This window comes from Indicator indicator, chromosome 18 (assembly GCF_027791375.1).
Source record: "Indicator indicator isolate 239-I01 chromosome 18, UM_Iind_1.1, whole genome shotgun sequence".
NCBI classification, from domain to species: Eukaryota; Metazoa; Chordata; class Aves; order Piciformes; family Indicatoridae; genus Indicator; species Indicator indicator.
The window spans coordinates 1,282,990-1,308,920 of NC_072027.1; the positions used below are offsets into that span (position 1 = coordinate 1,282,990).

The 25,931-nt window shown below is 44.1% G+C and overlaps 1 protein-coding gene across 1 annotated transcript in view; it reads right to left on the reverse strand.

The window, feature by feature from the left end:
• The window catches only part of TRPC7 (transient receptor potential cation channel subfamily C member 7), a 69,334-nt gene that overhangs the window by 25,794 nt on the left and 17,609 nt on the right, over positions 1 to 25,931 (reverse strand). Inside the window, exons 2-5 of the mRNA XM_054389026.1 lie at positions 24,032 to 24,214; positions 11,755 to 11,919; positions 5,122 to 5,338; positions 611 to 844 (exon numbers count right to left, since the gene is read on the reverse strand). Of these exons, the coding sequence (XP_054245001.1) occupies positions 611 to 844; positions 5,122 to 5,338; positions 11,755 to 11,919; positions 24,032 to 24,214 (799 nt within the window). The remainder of the gene's footprint in view (positions 1 to 610; positions 845 to 5,121; positions 5,339 to 11,754; positions 11,920 to 24,031; positions 24,215 to 25,931) is intronic.

Sequence of the window (25,931 nt, forward strand, 5' to 3'; positions counted from 1 at the left end):
AGCTCTATTCATCTGTGCCTCTCCACGAAGAACCATTTCAGCCATCACAAAGAGGGCTGTCAAAGCCATTCCACTGCTTGCATTTCCAAATGTCAGTACTCAGGGATGATGCAGGCTCTTCAAAAATAGCTTTCCTCTTGGAGGAGCAGCAGCTTAGGGGTGTAATTGGTGTTTGTGTTTCTGTTATACAGGTGTTGGATGTGACAGAGCTGCAGATTGCATCGCCAGTTAGAAATGCAGCTCCAGGTCTGATGCTTGTTCTGCCCCCTCTCCCATTTGGAAAATCAAGCAAGGTCATTCATCTGTAATTTAAATTACATTCTGCTCACTCCCAGGTCCTGATTATTTGCTGCTCAAGCTATGCTGTCAGGATGTGATCGACCTGGATGTAGCCTTAGCTACAAAGGTCAGAGACTGCATGAGGCTCAGCTCTCAATCCCTTTCTGACTCTCTAGGAAGATGGCTGGAATGGGTAGATCAGAGGAGAACAATTTGCTTGAATTAGAAAAAATAAACAAAAAACAAACCTATGGAAACATCACCAAAAGAAAGCTGCTTTCAGCACTAGCCTAAAAGAACAGGAAGCATTAGAGAGCAAGCAGCATCTCACCATAAGTAAAGTAAGCAACTTCAGGGGGAAGGGTGACGTTGTTGAGGTCCTCGTCCTGCACGTACTGATCCACGTACTGCTGTGCCTCGGTGGCTTTGAGGAACGCCATGAACCTGGCTGTGAAGGAAGCCACGAAGATGGAGAGCATCCCGAAGTCCAGCAGGTTCCAGAGGTGCACCACATATTCCCGTGGCCCCTCTTCCCAGATCTCCTTGCACTCTGACCAGATCATGCCTGTGGAGAGGCCAGAGGGCGTTTGACCAGCAGACACAGAGGGTGCTTTCTGTGCTCACAGACCCATTGCCTGCCTTCCAAGGCACTAAACAAATAACTCCTCAAGTAAACTATTTCCCCAGAATGTTTCATGTCATCTGACCTTAACAACTACTAAAAACTCCACACTTACATCTCCTTTTGTTCAGAGGGGGTAGACAATTCTCTATTTCCCTACACAAGTCAATAGTAAACCAGATGTGTGGTGATGTCAAAGACAGCACAGGTCAGAAAGACAGAAAGCATTAGATATCCTGCTGCCGATCCTTTGGGAAAAACGGTGATTCCACCTCCTGCCCCCAAAACCTCCCTGCTAAACCGTGCCACTGAAGGTGGTATGGATTCCTCTGCTGGCCTTTTCCTCCTAAAACAGTCCACTTTGAGATTGGAAATGGATTTTTGTGAGAGAAATTCTGCTCCAGGAGGAAATATGCTGTGATTAGAGAAAAGGTGGAAGTTCTGCTCTTGAAGCTTTACATATTAAATAATAATGAATTTCCATACATTAAAGTCTGTCCTACCACTTTGAAGCCACTGAGTTTAACCTGAATTTAGAATCTTTCTGATAATGGACTTACAGATTAACCTAAATGCTAAATCAAACAAATTCAAATGTTTTGGCATCCACATTCTGCCGGGGAGTGCTGGGGAGGACAGGTGAATTCAATGGGCAAACTGCAGCTGGGGCAGATGCACCAACTTGCCCAACTTCCAATCACAGCAGAGCTCCAGGGCCAGAACCTTGCTTCTGAATAGCTAAAATATTGGAATACTTAACCCACTGACAAATATTTCCTGCATTCTACCCAATCTTGTTTCCATAGCAGCAGGAAAATCCACTTTGAATCAAAGTGGAGCAGTCCCTGACAACTTCTGTGTGGCCTCCTGCAACCTTGTCCTTCATCCTTTCTGGAAGCTCTCATGGTGTGGCTACTTTGGAGATTTCTGGGAGTACATGGTGTCCCAAGAAGGGCAGCAAGGCTGGGGTTTAGGTAAGGAAACAGCTCAGCTTGAATACAGCCAGAGGGTGATGGAATGAAGAACTGCCACTGCATGGGGAAAGAATTTGGGATGAACAGGAAAGTTAAACTGTTGACACTACTGCTGGCCAAAGCACAGCTGGCCTGTGACCTCCAGTAGCTCTGCGACCTCCAGGCAGGTCCTTGGAGATGTACCCTGATAGAGGTACCCTGAATCACAGAATGCACAAGGTTGGAAAGGACCTTTCAAGGTCATCTAGTCCAACCCCCCCTGCAGTAAGCGGGGACATCTCCAACTAGATCAGGTTGCTCAGATCCCCATCAAACCTGACCTTGAATGTCTCCAGTGATTGGGCCTCCACCACCTCCCGGGGCAACCTGCTCCAGCGTTCCCATGTGGACTATGTCCCATATGGAGCTGCCCTGAGAGAGAGCCTGGGGTCTGCTGGGTGCTGAGCAGAGCCAGAGGCAGGGCAGGGGAGGAGCCTCTTGGCTCCTCTCCTTGAGTCCACAGGTCCCTGGCAGAGTAAAAGCCAGAACTCCATGCCAAGCCATCATTCACCATGAGCAGTAAGTAATGATAAGTAACCTGAGGGAGAGGTGGAAGAAATGTTTGGTTGTTTTTTTTTTTTCCTCAAGAAACACCCAGGAGTAAGGATGAAATATTAAAGAAGCATTTTTCGCTTAAAATAACCCCAACCCAACCCAACCCAAAGTATCCTAGAAGTTCTAGGTGCATGCATGTTATATGAAGGTCCTAAAGCACTTCAGGAACTATCAGATAGGTGCTAACATTGCCCAGCACAGCACTTCTTCATTTTCTGGTTTAAATATTAACTCTTCCATCCAACTTTATTTCTAATCTTGGTCACCTAATATACCTAAGTCACAGATGAATGAAGAAATGCCTTGAGCTGAGCAGGCTGACTAAAATTAGCAGCACTCTGTGGAGGGATCACTCTATTGTCCTGTCATTTATGTCGTCCTTTTTGCCAGCTGCGTGGCAAATGGCAGTGTGGGGACCACACCTGGAGTCTTGAGTCTGAAGACAGCAACTGAAGGTGTTGCCAAGGTAGGATTCAGTCTAACTATGTGTATTTAGTACCCAAGAGTTAGATTTATTATACTTTAACATACAGTTACTGTCTACTTCCACTTGCCTCTTTAGAAAACCATGTCTTGGCAACTTTTCTTGTGCTCTTTATCTACAGCATTTACTTTTATTTAATTATCTATTTGCTCACACATATTTATATTACCTGTAAGATTTTTGTGCCTGTCCATGACCCTTAGTGCTTTCAAAGCCCTTCAAGCTGAGGGTCACACATGAGGCTCACCAAGTTCCCAAGTCCCTGTGCCAGCTGCCTGCAGGCCACATGCACCAAGCTTTCACCTTGACGTTGCTGAGCCATTATTTGAAGCTGTATGTAGGCAGACAGGTAAAAGGGCCAGAGAAGATTGCCAGTGCTGATGTAGGCAATCATTAGAAAAATCTCATTATATTGGGAAGTCTGCACAATGAATTACCTTTCTTCTCCCAGAGAAGTGAAAACCTTTGCTTTAAATGAAATGTTTTCTCCTTCATCTCTCAGGAACTCAACAGGCAGAGAGATACCTACTGCCTATAAGGAAAAAATACCTAGCCTAAAATCTAATCATCTCGTCCAACTGCTTTAATATAATTTTAAAAATATATCTTCCAGACTTACACTATCCAGTCTGGCATCTATTCAGTATTTTCTAGCCTAATATCCTGTATAGGATTCTGACTGTTGCAGGCACAGGGAACAAAGCAAGGGTGACCAAGAAGCCATCAGATAGGGCAGCTCTATGCTATTTTTTCAGGGGAGTTTAATGCCATCAGTACTTTTTGGAACAGTGGAAGAGAAGAATCAAAATCATGGTGGTGAGCAAAAATAGATACAGAAGAGGCAGACAAAGATTCTGCAGAACTGATAAGTTCAGTTTCTCAAGCAATCCTTCTGAGCTTGTTTAGATCAGTGGCTCAGGGTAGCCAAGCTGCCAGAAATAAGTCATACCTACAGAAAAAGTAATACCCTGGAAGATGCCCAAAGCTCCCTGGAATTTTAACTTGTGCATGTGGCAGGTTTTGGTTCCTCAAGGGTTCATCCATGTGAATCCCTGCTTTGCTGCACAGCTTCATTTGTCCTAAAAGATTTGAGTGCTGTGCTGTCCTCCCAGCAGTACCACTTGCATGCAATGAACTTCGTGCCCCCCAGCTCTTCCTTACCTGGCACTTTTCATCACCAGATCTCACAGTGCATTACAGTAAAATAAATAACCACACCCCCATTTGGCAGAAAAGGAAACTGAAGCTCAGTGAACTATTACTAGGATCTCATGGCAGTGTAATACAACAGCCTGATGCTCACCACACCACCTCCCAGCAGACACCTGCCAATTCAAAGCAGACGCATCTCACCCTGCTTGCTTTAGAGCAACGTCCTGCAGTGAAGCTGCAAGTTTCTGTGTCTGCTTTACCTTCTTTAAGATGCTATGATTAAAGCAAGAGAGGCAAACAACTTATGCACAATTCACTGTGGAAATTCAGGGAAGTGAGAATTTGCTAAGCATCATTCAATATTTTCCAAAGCAGTGACCAAGATCAAAGTCTTCTTTGATCTTGTTTTAATTGACAAACTGCTGTCAGACTCTAATAATCCAGCCTCATGGTGGAGGTTTGGGTTTGGGTTTTTTTTTTTTTTTTTTTTTTTTTTTTGGGGGGGGGGGAGGACTGGATGTTTTTTGTTTGGTTTGGGTTTTATTCCTTTGTCTTGTCACTGGCTGTCATAGAGTCATAGAATCAGTCAGGGTTGGAAGGGACCACAAGGATCATCCAGTTCCAACCCCCCTGCCATGGGCGGGGACACCTCACACTACATCAGGCTGGCCAGAGCCTCATCCAGCCTGGCCTTCAACACCTCCAGGGATGGGGCCTCAACCACCTCCCTGGACAACCTGTTCCAGGCTTTCACCACTCTCATGGGGAAGAACTTCCTCACATCCAGCCTGAATGTCCCCACTTCCAGCTTTATTCCATTCCCCCTAGTCCCATCACTACCTGAGATCCTAAAAAGTCCCTCCCCAGCTTTCTTGTAGCCCCCTTCAGATACTGGAAGGCCACAATAAGGTCACAACAAGGTCACCTCAGAGCCTTCTTTCCTCCAGACATGTCATGCTCTTCCTACTCATGGTTAACTTCCCTGGAGGGTTTGTAAATAGATTGGTGCTACTTACCCAATACCCACTTCATGATCAGCATTTCTGTCCATGAGAACTGAGTGGTTTTGACTCTGAATATTTGTTTTGGGTGGTCTGTGATGGTCTCGTTGGGGAGGTTTTTGACTCCTTCGAACCGATCTGAAGCGTTCACTACTAACAGTCCCAGGAAGATTGTGAAAGAAACTGCATGTGCCACAAACTTCATGAAGGGACTTCGCAGGGTCCGTCCCAGCTGCAATCAAACACACACAAGATATAAGAGTAATATTTTCTTTTCCCCTTATCCACCTCCTGGAGGCTTATTCCTATGATTGCTTGCCCTAGGTGAAAAGGATTCACAAATGAGTTGGAGATCATGAACTAAAGGGGGGTCAAGATTTGAATTGTTCTTTGCTATTCTCTGCATTGCAGTTCAAAGGATGCCCTTTGGAGCATTTTCTCTGTGTGGCAGTAACTTACATGGCTCCTTTATAGAATCATAGAATCAGTCAGGGTTGGAAGGGACCACAAGGATCATCCAGTTCCAACCCCCCTGCCATGGGCAGGGACACCTCACACTACATCAGGCTGGCCAGAGCCTCATCCAGCCTGGCCTTAAACACCTCCAGGGATGGGGCCTCAACCACCTCCCTGGACAACCCATTCCAGGCTCTCACCACTCTCATGGGGAAGAACTTCTTCCTCACATCCAGCCTGAATCTCCCCACTTCCAGCTTTATTCCATTCCCCCTAGTCCTATCACTACCTGATAGCCTAAAAAGTCCCTCCCCAGCTTTCTTGTAGGCCCCCTTCAGATACTGGAAAGCCACAATAAGGTCACCTCGGAACCTTCTCTTCTCCATATAATATCTAGCAGTCCTGGGCACAATGTAAGCAGAAAATGAAGAGGCAGAACATCTATATGAGGCATGCTTGTCTGTATATTTGCTATATAAATATTCTCCTGTGTACACTGATGGCTTCACTTCTCAGCCTTACATTGTTGTCTGCTAGAAACTGAATTCTCGTTGCTTTGATGATGTGAAGGGAACAACCTCCTGTTTAAAGATTGTTTGCTAATGCTTTTAGTATGCTTTAGGATGATAGTCTTCTTTCCTAATGACTAGAAAAGCTGGAGGTTCACTCCCCAGAACACAAGGGTTTATTTCAAGGCACCAAGCCAAGAATCAGAGCAGCAGATCTCTTCAGCGTTGCTCATACTTGTTCCATTCTTCTTGAAGAACTTCCTTTGTCAACAAATTTAAATAACACTGTTTCCATTTCATGTTTTCTGTGGCCTGAGAAAACATTGCCCCAGGAAGATGTCAGAATGGAAGCAAAGAGCAATGCCTGTGGTGCTGGACACAGCAGACAGCAGAGGAAGCACTGTCCTGTATATGTCCTTTTAAAACCCTCCTGAAAGAAAAAAGGACTTTTTGGGTGGTATATTACTCATTGATATGTTCCCCTTGATGACTAGCCTTCCCCAAAATGTTCATAATCAAATGACTCCATCAAAAAATCTTCATAGGAAATATGAATAAGGACTGAAAAAAAGAAATTCTCCAAGAGCATCTTTGTTCAAAGGAGCTCAGCTCTCAGGTCATTGCTGAGCAGGAAAGAGTTTTAAAGCAGAGCTCTTTAGGTCTGATTCTGGCTCTTATTTCTATTTCTCCTCTGAATTGAGGAGAAACAAACCTTGTATTAAGTTGGCTGAATAGTGAATCCTATTGGAAAATTTGCATGTTTCTGAATAGCAGAAAGTCTTTCCAATAAAGAAAATGGAAAAAAAAAAAACCAACAACACAAAACCAACATCAAACTTCTCTGAGGTCAATAAGGATTTGTTTAAGTGGGTAGAGAGTGCACTGAATTAAGCTCCAAGTTCCTTTAGCCCAGCCTAGGAATATTATGGCAGAGAGAGGAGCAAATGAAGTGTGTTAAAAGCAGCCCCAACACTTGTGGTGCTGATTCACTCTTCTCCTGTCAACCTTGGTGTCAGTTCCCAACACGTTTTTATAGCTGGTCTTGTGTAAATTTGTGCTCTGCAGCAGAACTGATGCTCCAGTCCAGAGCTAATGGGGTGTTGGGATGTGTCTGAACAATGTCCCACACAGCAATAATCTCACTATTTCCCTCATATGACCTTAAATTGCAAGCATCAAGTGGAACAGCAGCTGTGAGCCTATGGGGCCTCACCAACAAAGTTTTAAGAGAGGACATTTGCAATCTGTACAGGACTCATTTCTACCTTCAATTCACTGCAAGAGAAAAACCACTATCTGTTGAACCATGAATTCTCTACAAATAATTAGAATTTTTTTTTCTGCTCTCTATAGAAGCTTTAAAAAAGAGACCTTAGATTAAAGCCACAGAGCCTCCCTTATCAGAGAAATAATCCCATGTGTTACAGAACCAAATGATTCTACTGATTTAACCAAAGTCTGCATTTAGTCAGTTTTACATCAGCTTTTTGTCCCCTTTATTACTGCAGAAAGCTTGCAATATTTTTTTTCCTGAGCTGATGCTTTCCATATCTCCTCAGAGAACTGATTTTTGGCTAAGAGCTACAGGAGCTTTGATTATTCTGTAAAAAAAAAAAAAAAAAAAAAAAAAAAAAATCAATGAAGCATCAATTCCTCCATCCAGCCTAATGCTTGATGATCAGCAGCTCTATTGTCCAAGCACCATGATACAGTCAGACTGGAGGTGTGTAGCTACTTTGATGGACTCCTTTCTCAATTACTTTTCTAAAAACCAAAATACCATCTCTCATCAAATCAGGATTGTGGGGTAGTCCCTGGCTGTTACTGCTGGGACAGAGTCACTGACAGGATGTGGACACAAAGGTTTAGTTCTTGAGGGAGTAGCTCATTGCATGGCTTAATGTCCTATCTGTGCTAGAGGGAAACAATCAGAGAATGCATTGGGTTGGAGGATGTGAGCATGTCCAAACAAAAATATATTAAATACGATATGGAAACAAAGTTTTCCAGATGCAGGTTACTCTGTACTCCATCAGAAAGGAACAAATAAAGATAGAAACACATAAAGGGGGGAAAAAACCAGCTATTACTGGTTTCAGGGTTATGGTTACAGCAGAACCATGAAGAATGCTGTTGTAGGAATGTTGTAGAGCTTAACTGGGGAGAAAAGACTCAAAAATGGTAGAGGTGCAGCTTTGGGTGGAAGGAGCCATCCAAGTTTCAGTGCTTAAATGATGCTGAGCGTGTTGCAGTGGGAGCTACAGCCCATCCATGCCCAGCATGGCTCTGTGAAAGCCATGCACTGGAAGATGTCTATAAATGATCTCTCTTAGTGGTGCAATATCTGCAGGTGCACATCAGCTGGCCAGAGAAGAAAGAAAACACTTGTTGAGGTTCTGCTGACAGTCCAGGCCATCCTGCTTGCTCTTCTCCTTGTATCTGTGGGTAGCAGGCTGTGCAACTTTCCCATCCTATCTCTGATTTTCTCTTTCAGTCACCAACAAAAGGAGTTTGGGACAACAACATATAAAGCAAGAGTTCATTTCAGAGTCATGGCTTCCATCACATGGATGAGTCCACTTAGATCTTGCAGGACAGGATGGGCTGGTGCTCCACTGGTCCTGTCAACAGTTTGTACATCCAGAGGTGAATGAACCACTGACAGACACTAAAATTGGTGTCAATACAGACAGCTCTGTGCAACTGAATGAAAAAGAAGAATGAAGAGTTCAGCTGCAAACTTCAGGTAATGTTATCTACCAGAGTTTGAGGGGTGGTGTTTGGTGTGCTACCTTCTAACCCCACAGGGCTTTATTAAAGAGAATTTTCTGTTAGGGATGAATGGCTTGGAAACCTACATCAGTGAAGGAATTACTTCTAGGTCTGAATTCCTCTGGTAATAAATCTAACACTGTAATGTCTAATTCACATCCAAGGGATGTAATGCTGATACATTTGAAGGATGTGATACAGAATAATACTGCTCAGTACAGCTCCTATGAGCAATATTCTACATTACAGTGGCTTCCTTAATTTTTCTCACTCTCTTAGCCCAGAAATGAGTCCCTGACCCATGCCTGGCCATCCCTGCATCCTTTAAGACAGGCCTTAATCCGCGTTTAAAACAGGATTAAATTAAATTTATACAGGATTTGATTTAAGTTAAGTATCTTAGCTGATGGTTCCTATGGACAAATTATTTCATTAGCCAGTAGTGTAACATCAAGATTGTCTCCATGGCTTAAACCCAAACAAAACACTTCTAAAATTGACCAGGACAAAACTGGGCTGCTCAGAGCACCACACATACATCTCCCAGCAGCATCACCATCCTATACTGCCTGTGTAAAACTCTCTGCAACAACACTAGAAGGATACAAGGCTCCAGTCCTCAGCCCTTGAACCTGAAAATGATGATTTTTAGGTGAGATCCCAACTGATGTATGAAAAATGCCTTCATTATGTAGTTATTTCTGTCACAGACACCAATCAAAAAATCAAGACTCCATTGTTCTGGTTGATGCAAAGCCATGCCTTAACAGATAATTCTTGCCTGAAAGAACTTGAAATCTGACCTTATGGTAGAAGGCTATGTAGGGGTTTTACAGACTGAAGTAGAGTAAAAAGAAAGGGAGATTGAGAAATGAGGATGCACAAAAGGTTCAGTGTAATGAAATCACACTCAGTGCAAAGTTAAGTCTCTCTCCTCACATTTTTTAAAATTTTATCTACCTGAAGAAATTAAACCCAAACAATCTTCTCAGTCATGTCTTATTTCTGCTGTAAAACTCATTTATTTTGATTTTTTTTTGCCTCATCTTTTCCCCTTATATTTTTTTATCCTTCTAATTTAAATTCTCCACTGATGGCTGGACCTAATTGTTCTCCCACCCATTGCTCTGTTCCAATACAACCTCTGTAATTCTGAGAGCACACCACAAATGCTGCTTCTGGGCTGGTGTGCCAACCCTCAGCACATTCAACAGAGGTGAAGGAAATCAAACAGCTCCATCACTCCCTGCTAGACAGAGCTCTGACACCCATGAATTCCCTCCATGACCCAGCCAAAACCACCCACAACACAAACCTGGCTTTCTCATGCCCTCTGGGTGAATCCCCAGAGTCCTCTCCAGTACTCATAAAAGCTGTGAGGTTTTGATACTAACCATTAGAATATCATGGAAACATAAAATGGTCTGGGTTGGAAGGCACCACTAAAGGTCACCCAGTCCAAGCCCCCTGCAGTCCGCAGGGACACTTACAGCTAGATCAGGTTGCTCAAAACTTTGTCAAGCCTGACCTTGAATATCTCCAGGGATGGGGCCACAGCCACCTCCCTGGACAACCTGTTCTAGTGTCCCACCAAATTCCATCAAATGAAGTCACAATCTCAATTACTCTAAGAGAAAGCAATTTTCTTAGAGATATCTTAGAGGACACCAAGCCTTAAGCATCTTTTATTATCCCAGGTGTTTCAGAAGACTTTGCAAAAGCTTTGTCTGATTGCACTAACATAAATCTTTCCCCATGATAGTTTTGTCCTTAATACTCATCTGTGGATCTGTAATTTCTTGGGCTTGCCCAATTTAGACAAGATTCCTCACTGGCTTTTAAAGGTAGAAGATGCTTTCAAGACTGAATACATTACCAGTACCAGAGGTCATTCTGATCAAATTTAAGTACTTATGATAAGCCTCCTGCTGAAGGCCTCTACCTCATCATGGATGGTGTTGCTGGCTACTGCTGACTGTGAAAGGATTTTCTCCCCTGCCACACTTTTTCTCTTCTGTGGCAAAAAAACAAAAAAGGAAAAAAGGCAATGAAAAAGCTATTTATCACTCAGCCACACAGCTGTGTATCTCCACTTGCCTGAGCATCCTCTTTCAGGATGGAAACCTCACATACCACAGACAACTCAAGCTGTTACTTAAGCTAATGGCTGCCTGGGGTCCATTGACCTCTAGGTCCTGGTGACACCCTCCTGCTCCATCTGATGCTGTGGGACACAGCACAGCCATAGGAACACGGCAGTTTTCCAAGTTTCATCATCTTTTCCCTCCAAACCATTCAGATTGCATGACTAAGTCTGCTCTTCTCTGCAGCACTAGGTAGTCCCCTGGGGCTTGCCAAAGTTTCAGGCACTTATGCCACCACAAAGCTCCACTGACTAAAAATACATGAAGTGAAAGGAAGAAAGGAGTCCTGAAGAAGGGAGAAACCTGTACCAAAAAGTACATAAAAGGAACAGGAGTGTAAACATCAGAGTTAACTAAAAGGGCAACAAACTTCTTTATTTCCTCTTTTGGCAGTTTTTCTTTGCCCCCTCTCCCATGTTGCTTTGGCAGTGGGGTTGGACCTGGTGATCTCTTGAGGTCCCTTCCAACCTCTGATGTACTGTGATACTGTTGCTATCTGCTGTCCATCTCTACCCTTTCTTTGTTTTCTCCTATCCTTTTTTTGGTTACCCACTGTCTCACCCTCTCCCCCCACTACTCCACCTTTTGTCCCTGTGAAGATGAACCTCAATCCGTGCCTGATAGCTCCATTTGTGTATATCAAGCAACACCTCAAGCTTGCTCTCCTCTGGGGCTGCCTTTAGAGGACAGCATGAAAAAAATGTGACTCCATTCCAGGCCCTGGACAGAAATCCCCATAAAACCCCTGCCCCTGAATGAGTTTGTACCTTGCTGCAGGGAGCAATCCAGTAGGCTATGGCAAGGAAGGGCAGGCCAATGGAGACCCCAAAGACAGCCAAGAACTTCACAGCTATGGACTGCTGCCGTAAGCCTGAGAGGTTTTCATACCACATGGTGAGCAACTGCTGCTGGCAGTTGGGATGAGCAACGAACTGCAAGAGAAGCAGAAACAGGAATGTTAGTAGCATAGCAGAAAGGGATGAGGTATCAGTGAAGAACCTGCTGAACTCAGCTAGTGGAACAAGACAAAGCAAGATGAGACTGAGTTGTCTTTGTTGTCCAAGACAGCTTATGGTGGCACAAAGAGAACACTGCAAACCAGACACACAAATCCCCAGGCACTGGCAGAAAGTGTTTCGCTTCTGCTTCTTGTCTGCTCAGGATAAAAGTTCTGTGAGCCAGCAGACCGTGTAGGGCAAATCCCAACATCCATCAGTGTCTCGGTGGGGAAGTTGGCTCTTGAGGCAAGACAGTCAGCCTTGAGCTTCAGAAAAGGAACAGAGGCACTTTGATGTCAAAGTGAAGCAACCCTCTGACAACTTGCTAAAGACATGGGCCACTGAAAGAGGAGCTCAACACAGCACCAGTTCTGGCTTGCTCTGTTCACTGCATGTGGCCCCAAAGGGACTCCTCTAGCACAGTTCTGCTTCTCCTGTAAACTGAAAGAGGTCTGGCTGAGATTTTGCTGCTTTGAATGCTTGATCTCAGAGTAACTTTCAGTAAATGACAGCTCATTCCTTACTGATTGGACAAAAAGCTGAATTCAAAAGCAGAAGCAGTTGTGCTCTGGTACAGAAAGCACGTTTTGTACCCTGTAACTGAGGCTCTTCTTCATTTGCTGTTCAGAGGAGAAAGAAAAGGGGAACAGCAGACAACTGAAAAGGGCAATTTCCTAATGGCAAAATCAGGAAAGAGTTTTACAATAAAGGATTAAATTTATTTATTTCATATTGTTCATATTGAATTTAGAATGTTACTGTCTTTAATCACAAAGGAAGGTAATTAAAAGGCAAAATAACTGGAAAGAAAGGATGAAAAATAAATATGTTGCAAATGCAGCTGATTGCATTAGCAGAACCAAGTGTTTCATTTATGGAGTTTGGGGCTGAATAAACATCCTGAGGAAGGGAATGGAAGAAACTCCACTGCTTCAGAAAGCAGAACTTTCTGGAGGGAAGGAGGAGGATGAAGAGGGAGAGAGGAAAAAGGCAGAGGCTACACTGGGGCTTTGTGGCTGCTCTTGCCCCTTCCTGGCAGGGTGGACACAGAATCATTTTGGTTGGAAAAGACCTTTTAAGATCATGGAGCCCATGGGCCAGGTCTGGCAGCTGCCCCACAGCCCTGCTTCAGCCCTTTGAGCTGCAGCAGGCTGGTGGGACTTCAGCTGCAGTCTGTACTTTTACCCGGGGCTGGAAAGGAGAGAAAATTCTAACTGTGCTTTCATCTTCCCTATCTCTGAAACCATGATCGAGTCGGGGCTTTAATGGACTCTTTTCTGGGTGTTTGCATAATAACAAAACTGTTACTGGGAGTGTAAATGATCTGCTCATTGCTGGTGCAGAATGAAATACAGTTGCACAGTAATTAGGACTGGGGTGGAATAGCACATTTCCTTCTGTAACAGCACATCAGCAGCTATTTAAAATGTGCTTCTTCAGATGAATTAGGCTTTGGGGTCTGCATTTCTCAAAAAGCAGGGAAAAAAAAAAAGAGAGATTGAAAATAATGCTTTACCCTTTCCACTGAGCAAATAAATCAGAGTGAAGAACTTGGACGGAACCTTTTAACCTCTTTTGTCTTTAGAGCTTTTTCCTGGCAATGTTAACATTTAAAAAGTCTTTATTTTAACCTGCTTTAAAAAAAAAAAAAAAAAAAAAAAAAAAAAAAAAAAAAAAAAAAAGAGATAATTTATAAATCACCAGCCCTAGCCCTTCTGAGCATTTCAAGTTCCAGGTCAAGGTGATGACAGCAGTGCTGCAAGGAGGCATTTCCTAGTGCCCAGTGTTTGCTTGGGCTGATGCTGCTGGGGCTTATCATCATTGTGGCAAATGGATGGAAAGGAAGCTAGACAGCAAACTGATTCCCCTTGGAAATCTGATCTGCAGTTATGATGAATTCAACAGCAATTGTAGCAGTGCATGGGAGGGAAAACTAGGCTGGCAGATGTGCAGACCTCTGAGATGAAGGGCCAGAGTAGCAGCCCTTGTAATTGTGCACTGCATTGTTAGAATTGATTCAGAGAAATTCAGTTGTCCTTGGCAATGAGACAGCCAAAGACTTTTGCTGGTTGGCATTTCAGAAAATTCATCAGACATTTTAATCTGTTTGGTTTGCTGCCTTTTTGTTGTTGTTGTCGTTGTTTTTTTTTTGTTGTTGTTGTTTTGTTTTGTTTGTTTGTTTTTCCACTCTGTCTGGGAAGAGCTACAATGAAAACACAAATACAAGAAAATGGAGAAGGAATTGTCATAAACCCCTGCTCATTGCAGCAACTTATTTTGTACAGGGCAATAAAGATTGGCACCACACCACAGAGGCTTGATGGTGTTCATCTTACTCTGATTGTTACAAAGATGAGGGAAAAATAAGATCAGGATAAAAAGGATGAGAGCCTGAATGAGTTTGGATCTGTTATTTGCTTAAAGCCAGCAGAACAGTTTTTCATTCTCTTTGCTCCCTCAGATATTAATGAAATACGCAAAGACCCTTGAACAGCTCCAGCAGCAGCTCAGAAACTGAGCTGAGGTCTCCTTAGAGGCCTTGCAGAGCCATTTAACTGCCTCCCTCCTCTGGGAATGGGCACTGACACCACACTAAAGATTACACTCCTGCTTTGCTTGGTGTCATAGGCACAGAAAGGGAGAGGCTTTGAGACAAAAGAATCAAAGCAGAATGCTGCAAGGTGTGATGAAAACAGTGATACAGTAGATTGTATTTCAGAGGCTGAAATGCTGCAGTGCTTTCTCAAAGTTCCCATTCTATGTTATTTCCCTTTCCTCAGTACAGGAAAATGAGGCTAGGAAGCTTTTGGAGGCAAACTGTGGCTGCTGCTGTGCTGCATCCCAGAAAAAAAGAAAAGTAGAAGGCATCAAGATGAGACTGGTGTGGCTGGGGCTGTGCAGAAAGGCAGGATAGCACTGATTGAAATGGAAGCACCAGCAGTGGAGGGGGTTGTGTGGGTCCAAAAAGCCATTTAAAAGCACTAAGTGCAGATTGAGTCCCCTCCAAGCTGATAAAGGGACCTGGGAGATCAAGCAAAGGGTTTTCCAATGCATTAGGAATCTGCAGTGGAAGCTTTTCTGGTCCCATGGCACAGGGATCCCAGCACCTGGCAGCGGTTTTTCCTTATAGCATGCATACCTCTGATTCAGGAAGAAAATTGTACTGCCCTCCAGCCTATCAGTTACACAAATATATATATATATTTTTTTAAAGTTTTTAAAAGGCCAAAAATGTATAATTTTAATACATCAGTCTGAAGAGCCAATTCAAATAAGGAAGCTGCCAAACTGGCATTTTTGAAAGCCACTGAGAGCCACAGAAAAGTACTGACACCTCCAAAAGCCACTGCCACAGGGGATCCAAGGACGAGATCAGTATTTGCCTAGAATATGGGAAAAAAAACAAATCTCTCAAAGGCTTTGGTGGGAATTGAGAGGGCTGAAAAGGTCTGTTTTACACATAGAAATAAGGAGGATGTCTCAGAGACCGTTGTGCATCTCACATGGAAAGATGTCTTTCTCACATTGCTATCTGATTTGATGTAGTTTATCATGTCCATGTGTTGTGGGAAAGCACTGTAGAGCTCTCAGGGCAGGGAGGATTTGTTGCTCAGAGTACTTGTCCAAAACTGCAGGAGCTTCACTAGGCAGAAAATAAAGCACCTTTATATCTCTAGAAGTGTAGAGGAAGTTACTTCTGATAGAAAACACTAAGAATAGAGAGGCTTTCATTTGGACTTTGATGATCCTTGAGATCTTTTCCAACCTTATTGATTCTGTGGTTCTGTTTTATATTATTTTTGACAGAGAAAGCTGTGATGAGGAGCCTGTCCACTGCTGCTGTTCAGTATTAGCACTGCAGTGGCCAAAGCTCTCAGTGGTTGGGCACTGTGTTCAAACCCTCTGTCCAAAGCACCCCCTGATCCCTACCTAAAGAGCATCTCTCTTATCCTTGTGGCACAGAAGAGATAAGCTACAGGCAGGGGACAAAACAAGCCAGTGTCAGACAATGTTCATACATCAAACAGAAAAAGCAAGAAAATAAAAAGATATCTACCTTGGGCAGAAGAAAGCTGTTAGCCGAAATAAGGAAACTTATTGGAAGACTCCTAAAAGGCAGAGGTCAGCCTCAGATTGATTGGAATTAATTGTGCAGAACAAAACCCTACTCTCTTTTATTACTGCAATAATTCTAATTCCCTGAGGAGTACAGAAATCCACCACTGAGGCAAGAGAATGAACCACACAGACAGGATCATCTTGCTCTGCCAACACACCCTGCAGGAAACAGCCAGGGGCTGAGGTAGAAAGGAAAAACTCAGCAGTGAACCAGTGAAAAGCCTTTCAAACCCGGTGTGTCAGAACTGACAACACCAGCTTGTGGCTTTAGCCTCCTGCTTTCACAGGGACACTCTTCTCGTGTCCTCACCCCTTCTCTGTAAGCCTGGTAGAAAATGCTGGAAAATCTCAGCAAGCAAAGGCTGCAGTTCAAGTGAGTACAACGTGCTCAATCCCTGAGAGCTAGAAAAGGAGCTGCAGAAACAGATCTTCAGGACAACACTGGGAACATCAAGAGAAACTGGCAGGGGCAAGGACAAATCATTCTTCTTTCCATCCTGTAGCTGTGTTCACCTCCTTTGAACAACCTCTCTGCGTTCATTGTTAAACATTTGTCTTCTGATGTGGCTCCTCACCTCCACCAGCCTACAGCCATTAACACGTTTCTGTGCCAGCACCTGCTCACAGGAGCCCCTGCTTGGGTCAGTGATGCTTCCAACGATCCCGACAGAGACGCCAAACTCCCTTTGATGACTCGTTTGAGTCAGTTGTCACCTCAGGCCTCTGAATTACAAAGGGAAATGAAGGAGCAGCAAGTGGATGTCCGCTAGGCTTTTCCCGTTCTGCCAGGGATAACCCCAGGGAGCACAGGAGCACCGCTCCATCGGGGATCCACCGGCTGGGAAACCTCACAATTGTGCTCTGAAAAGATCGCAGAAGCACAAGATCACAGCTCACCTCGTGTAGGAGAGCTTCACCCTGGGGCAGCATCCATGCAGACATCCAAATCTGAGCACCACTTCGACTCTCACCAGCTTTAAAAACTCAATCTGATGATTTTTTGAGGGGTTGTTCTCATCCCCATCTGACTTTCCATCCAAAAATGCATCTTAGGAGTTCTACTGCCTATGAGCAGACAGATGAAGCCAAAATTGGGGGCAACTAAGGTCAAGTTTGTGGCAGACCATATTAATTCATCTTTGCTAAGATAATTTAATTATTAATAAAGATAATTTTAATTCTTTTAACCTGCAATGGACATCCATGCAATGGGTTTAATGTCTTCCTGTGCTCCCTTGGCAATGTCTTGATGGACATCTAAGACCCTGTGGCACATTGCAAATGAAAATAATTAAGTCTGTTTATTACAGTAAATTGTGAATACTGCAACCACTGCTCAGGATGGTGAAATGATTCATTTGAGCCTTGGGAGGATGGATGTAGGGACAGGAAATAACAAAATGAGATTCATCTTGGAAAAGAAAAGCAATTAAAACATCTGGGCAAAAGGAAATCATCAGAGCCACAGATTTTTGACAGAGGAAGGAACCTTGCTAATGAAATACTTGGAGGCAGAGAAATACTTTCTGTGAGGAAGGGAAGTGACTCCTTCCCTTTCCAATCCCTGACAAAATGTCTGTAATTTGTGATTAAAAATCATAAAAAGAAAAATCCCATGGATAAGCTGAAGAGCCCAGACTGACCACAGTGTTCCTGCTGTTCCCACAATAACTAAATTACATTTCTAGAGGACTGTGTCGTTCTCCAGGAATGGAGATAAGAAACACTTTTCTTCCCACCACCCCAGCCCAAGTCATCAATAACTCCTCAAGACCTCAGTTAAAAATTCCTGAAACTAAAGAGTGGGAAAAAATCAGCCAGCAAGCAAATGTAAAAAACCCAGCTCCCTGAAAGTCTTTTTCTCCTGAGGAGTTCTCACATTGAGGTGGTGAAACACAACCCTGTCCTGCTTCAAGCCATATCTGTGCATGTTACAACCCCTGGGGTACAGGAAGATCAGTGTTCATTCCATGGGACATTCCTAAACTTAGTTTTGTTCCAGAGAAGTGAAGCTTTTCTGTGACCTACAAGCTCTGAAAGCTGTGGACTGGAAAGTTTTTGCTCGAGTTACCGAAGTGCACTTCCCAGTTGTGTTAAGGCTACTGCTCAGGCTGCGTGCCAGGGGGTGGCTGCTGTGCCCTTGCTGTGCCCTCTCCTCCTTCCTCCTCCAGCAGTCCCTCCCCAAGGCATGGCACTGCAGGGATTTTCAGGATAACTGAAAACCAGGAACACAGAGAGCTTGCAGGGCTGTAGCTATCCAGCATGGCAGGTGACACAGATACACTCCTTGCTCTCCAAAAGGAGTTCAGGACCTCCTGTCCTCCCCTGGCTTCTCCTGCCCTCTGTTCTCTAGTTTATTTTCTTGTGCTTCTGATGCAAGCATCAAGCTTGCCAGTTAACCTTCCTAAGGATGTGCTACAGCTGAGCTCTGCTACAGCCTGTGCGTTGGAGCAGTGTCTGTGCTGCACTTGGGGAGAGGCAGAGCTGCCTCCTCAGCAGGAGCAGGGCTGGTCCTCTTGCCCTGTCAAGGTCTAACCTTCTCTAGCTTCCATGTGGTGTGGAAATGATGCAGGTGGGGCTCTGTTCAGCCATGAGAGGACCCCAGAAGGAATTTCATGAACAAGATATTGTGCAGGGTAAAACCACCTGCTCTGAGCAAGTGAGTAGGGAGCACAGGTTGCTGTAGCAGCTGACAACAGCTGGGCCTTCTCCTGCCCTTGAACATTTGAATTGCAAAACCAATGCAGTGAAAAACTCTAATCTAATCCAGCCATGAGTATTCTGTTTGGAGCATCCTCCATATGTTAATTATTAATAATGTAGTTATGAGAAAAGTTCCTGTTCCAGCTCTCTATTAAACAGGATTTACACAGGCATCTGGTGTTCTGGTTAACTCTTATTAATTCTATTTTATTTTTTTCTTCAAACCCAATTTGTGTGCCTTACTGTTAATCAAATTGGAACTCGTGAAAGAGAAAGGTGCTCTGGCTCTCTGATGGCTGTGAACTGAGCTGCTGAGAAAACAGCTGTGGGCACTTAGCATCTGCAACTGCAAGAATACAGAGATGATAACTCTGACATTGGGCAAGAAGGAGAATGAGCATCACCTCCTGCAGAGGAGCAACAGCTTTAGAACTAAAGGTAAATGTTGACATCTGAGCCTCCTCTGAACGTTAAAGGATGAGAAGAAAGCAGCAGAGCAGTACAGACAACAATGAGAGCAGAAAACGAGAGCAGACAACATGAGGAGCTCTGTAAAGATGACCTCTACCAGTAACAAATCAAAACTGCTTTTTCCCAGTCTTGGCTGTCCCAGGGAATAGTCTCAGCAGCCTCTCTACTGATGTCTCTCACACTCTGGCTTAATTAAAAATGACTCCCCATACAGGCACAAGGTGTGCTACCCTTACATTTCCAGGGTCTGACTGAAAACACCCTCACAGATTGCACTGGGCTGGAAGGGATCCTCAAAGCTCATCTTGTCCAACCCCCCTGCAGTCAGCAGGGACACTTCCAACTAGAGCAGGCTGCCCAGGTCCAGGCTGATCTTGAGTGTCTCCAGGGAACAGGGAACCAACCACATCCATCCCTGGGCAACCTGTTCCAGGGTCTCACCACTCTCACTGTGCAGAACTTCCTCCTGATGTCCAACCCAAAACTCCCCTGCTCCAGTTTCAAACCATTGCCCCTCATCCTAGCACTCCAAGCCCCTCTAAACAGTCCCTGCCCAGCCTTCCTGGCAGGTCCTCTTCAGATACTGAGATGTAGTTAAAAGCTCTCCCCAAAGCCTTCTCTACTCCAGGCTGAACAGCCCAAATTTTTCTCTGCTCTTCTTAGTGGCCTCTAATAATGGATGTTAAGCAACCATTTCCAAGAGAAATTATTCTTGGCAGATTTTCATCAAAGCAAGCCTACTGTAGGCACTTAGAGTACTAATGTGGAAATGGAGATTAAGAAGCTAATGGTAGAAACAGATTTGTTTAAACATCAGATATTTCTTAAAATTTCTAACTAGAAATACAAATATTTACTCTGGATACTAAGTGAAAGAAGTCCAACATAACCCCTACTACTTTCTTTTATTTTCTCAAACCATTCTGAAATCCCTCAAGCTGTCCTGCCTAAGAGTCTTCTTGTTCATGGGAAAGAATAGATATAAAATACTTTGGGAGCTTAATACTCATTTAGATAAGAACATCTTTATTTCTCTGGCTCATCTGGAGCTTAGTGAGCTGCAGAATGACAAAGTGACCATCTGAATGCTAAGGATAATGGTAGAGGGGGGGAGCAGAGTTGTAGGGACAGCTGTAGTCTCTTCATTAGTCCTATTTTGCCAGGATAAAATAAGATGGCAAACACAACTCTGTCTGTGGTGACAAGTCTGCTATGGAACCCTGGAGCAGGCTGCCCAGACAAGTTGTGGAGTCTCCTTCTCTGGAGCCTTTCAAAACCCACCTGGATGCATTCCTGTGTGACCTGCCCTAGGTGATCCTGCTTTGGCAGGGGGGGTTGGACTCTATGATCTCCAGAGGTCCCTTCCAACCCCACTCCCCAAACCCACATTCTATCATTCTATGATTTCTCTCTCATTCTAGTCCCAGAGTGCAGTTAAAAACTGGAAAGGTCTCCATGTCCCTGGGACTGTTTTTGGGTGAGTTACAGCCACCCACACCTCAGCACCCAGGCTTGCCCTGGGCACAGGCAGCACTGTCAGACCAAGTGATGGGGCCTGGGGGTTGGGTGCTGTGGGTGGGGGTGTCACTCGGGCTGCCTGCCTTGGGCTGCCTCTCACACTCAGATATGACCTCACTTACACCTGTCAGTCACTGCATCAGCTTTGAAAAGATGGTTTGAAATTTACAGAACCTGTTAAAGAATTGATTTAGTAACTGTATATCATAATCCACCCTCCACCTCCCCCCCTCTATTATAGACTCTTCTCAAAACCAAAATCAATTGCATGGCAGATGGTTTGTATACAGAAGCCTGAACATGTCTCAGCTGGATAAAGAACACATGCACCTGAAATGCGTTGCCTCTGAAGGAAATCCTGACTGTGCTGCCCTAACACAACCTCTTTGTTCAGCAAGTGTGACAAATATCAGTCTGTTACCATAAGGCACTGCCTGTAACCAAAGCCATTCATCTGAAGGTGCCTCTGCCTCCCACAAACAGAGCTCTCTTCCTTTGGAGTCAGCAGTCAAATGCACACAGACAAGATGCTGCCAGCTGAAGAGGATGCTCTGAAAAGTGCTGGCCTGAGACTCACCATGAGGTTGATGAATCCTCAGGTTCCTGTTCTGTCATCAATTTAACAGTTACTAGCAGTGAGAGGCAAGTTGCTGGGCTCTAGAAAGGCTGCTCAGCTTCTCTGGGTGTAGGAAGGTATTTATACATTAAAAGATGAGCTGTACGTGACCTACCCGGGGTGCTCTAGGTTGGTGTTCATGCATTATGACATGGTGCACCTACACGCAATGTAAGAAATGCATTCTCTAGGCTCCCCAATTGAAGAGAGACAGGGAACTATTGGAGAGAGTCCAGAGGAAGCTGTAAAGATGCTGAGGAAACTGAAGCATACATGTGAGGAAGACAGGCTGAGAGCTCTGGGGCTGCTTAGCCTGGAGAAGAGCAGCCTGAGAGGGGATCTGATCAACGCTGATCAATAGTTAAAGCCTGGGGGGCAATAGGATGGTGCCCAGCCACAGGACAAGAGGTAAAGGCACAAACTGGAACACAGGAGGTTCCATCTGAGCATAAAATAAAAATTCCTTCCTTTGAGGGTGCTGGAGCCCTGGGGCAGGCTGCCCAGAGGGTTTGTGGAGTCTCCTTCTCTGGAGAGATTCCAAACCCACCATTCCAAACCACAACTGTGGTCCTGGGCAAGCTGCTGTGGGTACCCTTGCTTTAGCAAGGGGGTTGGACTGGGTGATCTCCAGGGGTCCCTTCCAAGCCCAACTAGTCTGGAATTCTGTGAGATGAAGGAAATTTTCTTCTGAAAACAACTAAGGCAGGATGAATTTGTTCGGCTCAGCATATTAACTGCCAACAACTTAGCTCCTGCCAATGGCCTTGGTGTCTGAAGGACAGCAGAGATATTTAGAAGGATAAACAAGCAAAATAACACAGCAGACTTAATATACTGAAAAGGCTTGAGGCTCTGACCAATACCATGACAATTCTCAGACCACAGGTCACTGGGGTCTGCTCCTTGATGAGATGCTCTCAGTGCCTTTTAGATAAAGAACTCCAGAGCAAGTTTGGTCTCCTGTTACCAAAGCAACAGCTTCAACAACTAAACTTGACCCAGATTGTTGAAAAGCATCTAACTAAGAGAGAACTGAGATGTGCACAGCTTTGGTGATACTAGGATACAGAGACGCAGCATCCTAGGAGGAAATATTTGGCTCCCTGCTCTGTGCTCCTGCATGAAACCAATTCATTTCAAATAAGAGTCTGAAGATTCTCTTTAATTAATGGCTTTCATAACAGGAAAAGACCTTCTCTAGCCAGCACAGCAGCACAGTCAAGAGGCAAACTGGAGCAGGTGGTGTGTTTGGGAGGGGAAAGAGAGAGCAGATGTTAGCTTGAAAATTTGGAACCCATAGCAGGAGCCCAGATTCCATCAATACGTATTGTAGGAGCAATTAATTGGGACCACCCAGGCCTAGGATTTGCCAGAACAAAATTTTCCAATCCTACAACAGGCTTCTGAAGGGATGGATCTTGGTTTAAAATACTTCTAAGAGCCAATCAGTCTTTATGTTTTTCCTTAAAAGATACATTTTCCTTCTGGCTTGTAGATTTGGGGAAACTTCAACTCCTAGAATATGGATCTAGAGCTGTAGGACAGTGGAAGCTGGGAACCTATCATTTTTTATCAGTGATCATCTCCTTCCACATGCTTTCCAAAAAATCTAAATTCCAAGTTAATCAGAAATAGATTTTAATCTAATCTGAATAAAGACTTCTCTTTCTAAAAGTTAACTTCCACTTCCCAACATACTGCAGTAAAGGGCCTGGACCTGGACAGAACTTCCACATTTTGTGTGTGTCCTTTCTGTAACATCAAGTGAAAGGTTGGTTTTGGTGGTTGCAAGTGGCTTTGGAGAATAACAGGAGATGTGGATTGGAACTAAGGGGTCAGGGAGCATTAGAAAACAGAGAGATGAGACAGAAGACTTGGTCTGCTGACTTCAATTAGACTGCAGAGTCCAGGTATTGCCTCAGCAGGAGATTTAACCTGAAGGAAGGACAGGTGGTTTGGGAATGGTGAGGACCTGGACTAAAGCCTCTGCTTGTATAATTTGTGGCCAAAGCTGTCACAGCATCTGCTAGGTCCATCCCTTACCTTCATGTAAATCACAGTGAAGGAAGGAAGAAAGACCCTCAGGTTGGTGTAGCAACAATTTTTGGTGCTTGCTGGAGCCTTTGGAGGTTCATAGTCATGAGCTGCTCAAGAAGTGCTGTGCTCTATAGGAAGTGCCTTTAGCCGTCCAACCATCCATCCATCCATCCACCCAACCAACCATCTACCCATCCATCCAACCATCCATCCACCCACCCATCCAACCATCCATCCATCCATCCATCCATCCATCCACCCAACCAACCATCTACCCATCCATCCAACCATCCATGCAACCATCCATCCATCCATCCAACCATCCATCCACCCACCCATCCAACCATCCACCCATCCATGTCTATCACTTCAAATAGCTGCTGTAATGATCCCTTTCAAACAACATTCTCCATATTAGAGCATGTGAGAAAATCCAAATTAAACCAACCCCCACAAATAATTCCAGGGATAGCCCTGGTCCCACTGAAATCTATCTTTCATTTGTTATTTTTCAGGTGACCTCCGAGAAAAACAACTTAGAGGTGAGGATGTGTCCTGCAGGGGCTCCAAGGACCAGCTCACCTTTTTGACCTCGTATTTAATAGCAAGTTTAATCCTGCTCAGGCTCGGCCGGTGGTGGTCGGGGTACAAATGGATGTTCACATCTCCATTCAGGATAGCCTCTACTTCTTCAGTGTCTCTGCACAGGTCCAGCACACCCACCACAAAGTCCTTGCATTGCATAGATAGCTTCCTGTAGTCGTTCTAAGGCAAACCAGAGACAAAAGAGTTGTTTAATTGGGCATTTGGCAATAAACCTCAAATGAGCAAAGAAAAAACACCAACCAACCAACGGGGTAAGAGTAAGTTAGTCAAATCCAGGTTACTTCTGCAGAACTTCTGCCTGGGATACTGAAAACCCAATTGATTTCCTCCAGGGTCTAGCTGGCTCTTCACAAACTAACACCCCCAGACTTAATTAGCAATGTTTCTGCCAGCAGCAGAATTCACAGTACAGCAGAGCAAGCCTCAGAACAAGGCATTTACAGGAAATTAGGAATTATATGAAACTGCAAGGACTTTAGAGGGAAACGTTGATTTTAAGCAACTGCTTGATCTCTGCTCCCTGTGCTAAACAAAGGTCTTGATAACAGGTTGGGATTTACAACAAATTTTCTATTTTCATTCCATGCTAGCAATTTGTTCTTTAGAACTCTTTTTTTTTTTTTTTTCCCTTCTTTTTTAATATTAATTGCAGGAGCTTCACTCTGGTACAATAAGTTGGAGCACTGCACAGAGCTGCATTTCAATGAATTAACCTGAGTTTCTAATTTACCACTTAACACTTTGGTTTATTAAACAGTCCTGAAAGAGCATCCAGAGGATGAATTTTGTCAGAACACTTCTCCAGGAAGAGAGACTTCAGAAACTCAACCCGATTTCTATGAAAGAATTTCGCCCTGCAAACCCAAACTGCACTTAACAGGAAAGAAAGAGGAAGCAACTGACCTGACAGAGGGCTAGAAAAGGAACTTCACTGACTTCAGTTAAATTGTAATTGACTTTCTTGTACTGACACTTAAAAAGCGTGAGGAAAATGCCACCGTCTGAGTCAATGCCACAAATTAGAGCACAATTAAGTCTATCATCAGTATCCTAACAAAGTGCTGATATTAAAGGCTCCATGCAACAAATAGAAATAATAAGCACAAGGCAAGCTCTCACTGACTTGAAAGATCTTTTCAAATTAGGTTTGATGAGGTAATTAAATTCAGCAGCTTATCTAATTAAGGCAGCAGCCAAAAAAAGAAGGCAGTTCAACCTGGCTTTGATGAATTGATAGGAGTAACCTGGCTTTGGTGAATTGGTAAGAGTAACCTGGCTTTGGTGAATTGGTAAGAGTAACCTGGCTTTGTGCTCCTGCATCTTCTAAATTAGTCATTCTAACATTTACACACAGCAAGGCCTTCTCTTTCCTTGCCAGGCAAGGATCTCAGAGCACTGCACAAACATTCCTTAATGAGGTAGAACAGCCCTGTCTGAAATGTGATGGTATCAGAGGTTGCTAAATTTCTCTGGACAATTTTCCCCCTTCAGAACTGAGATGTTCTTAATAATTATTTATTTTTCTTCTTCATAAGCTGGTTTAATTAGTTTGCCATAGGTCTGAGGTTGCTTCTAACATATCTGTCTCTGTCCCAACCGGGCTTACCGTGCTGAAGGATATGAAGAGCTGTTTCACTCAGCACAGAAAAATTCAATGGTTGCAGGGAGTCAGAAAGCCCTTCAGAGCTGGGATTGAAGTGTTGTCCCAGAACTGGGAAGATGACACTCCTGATAGGTGCTTAGGAGAAGGGGCTGAGGAGGGCAGCTGGGGAATAAGCTGTATTTCAGTGGTGAGACATTCTGCAAGATGGAACTTGTATGGCTACATCTTATCTCTCAAAAAGGTTGAAATCTAGGGTTCCCTTTTTCTCCTTGA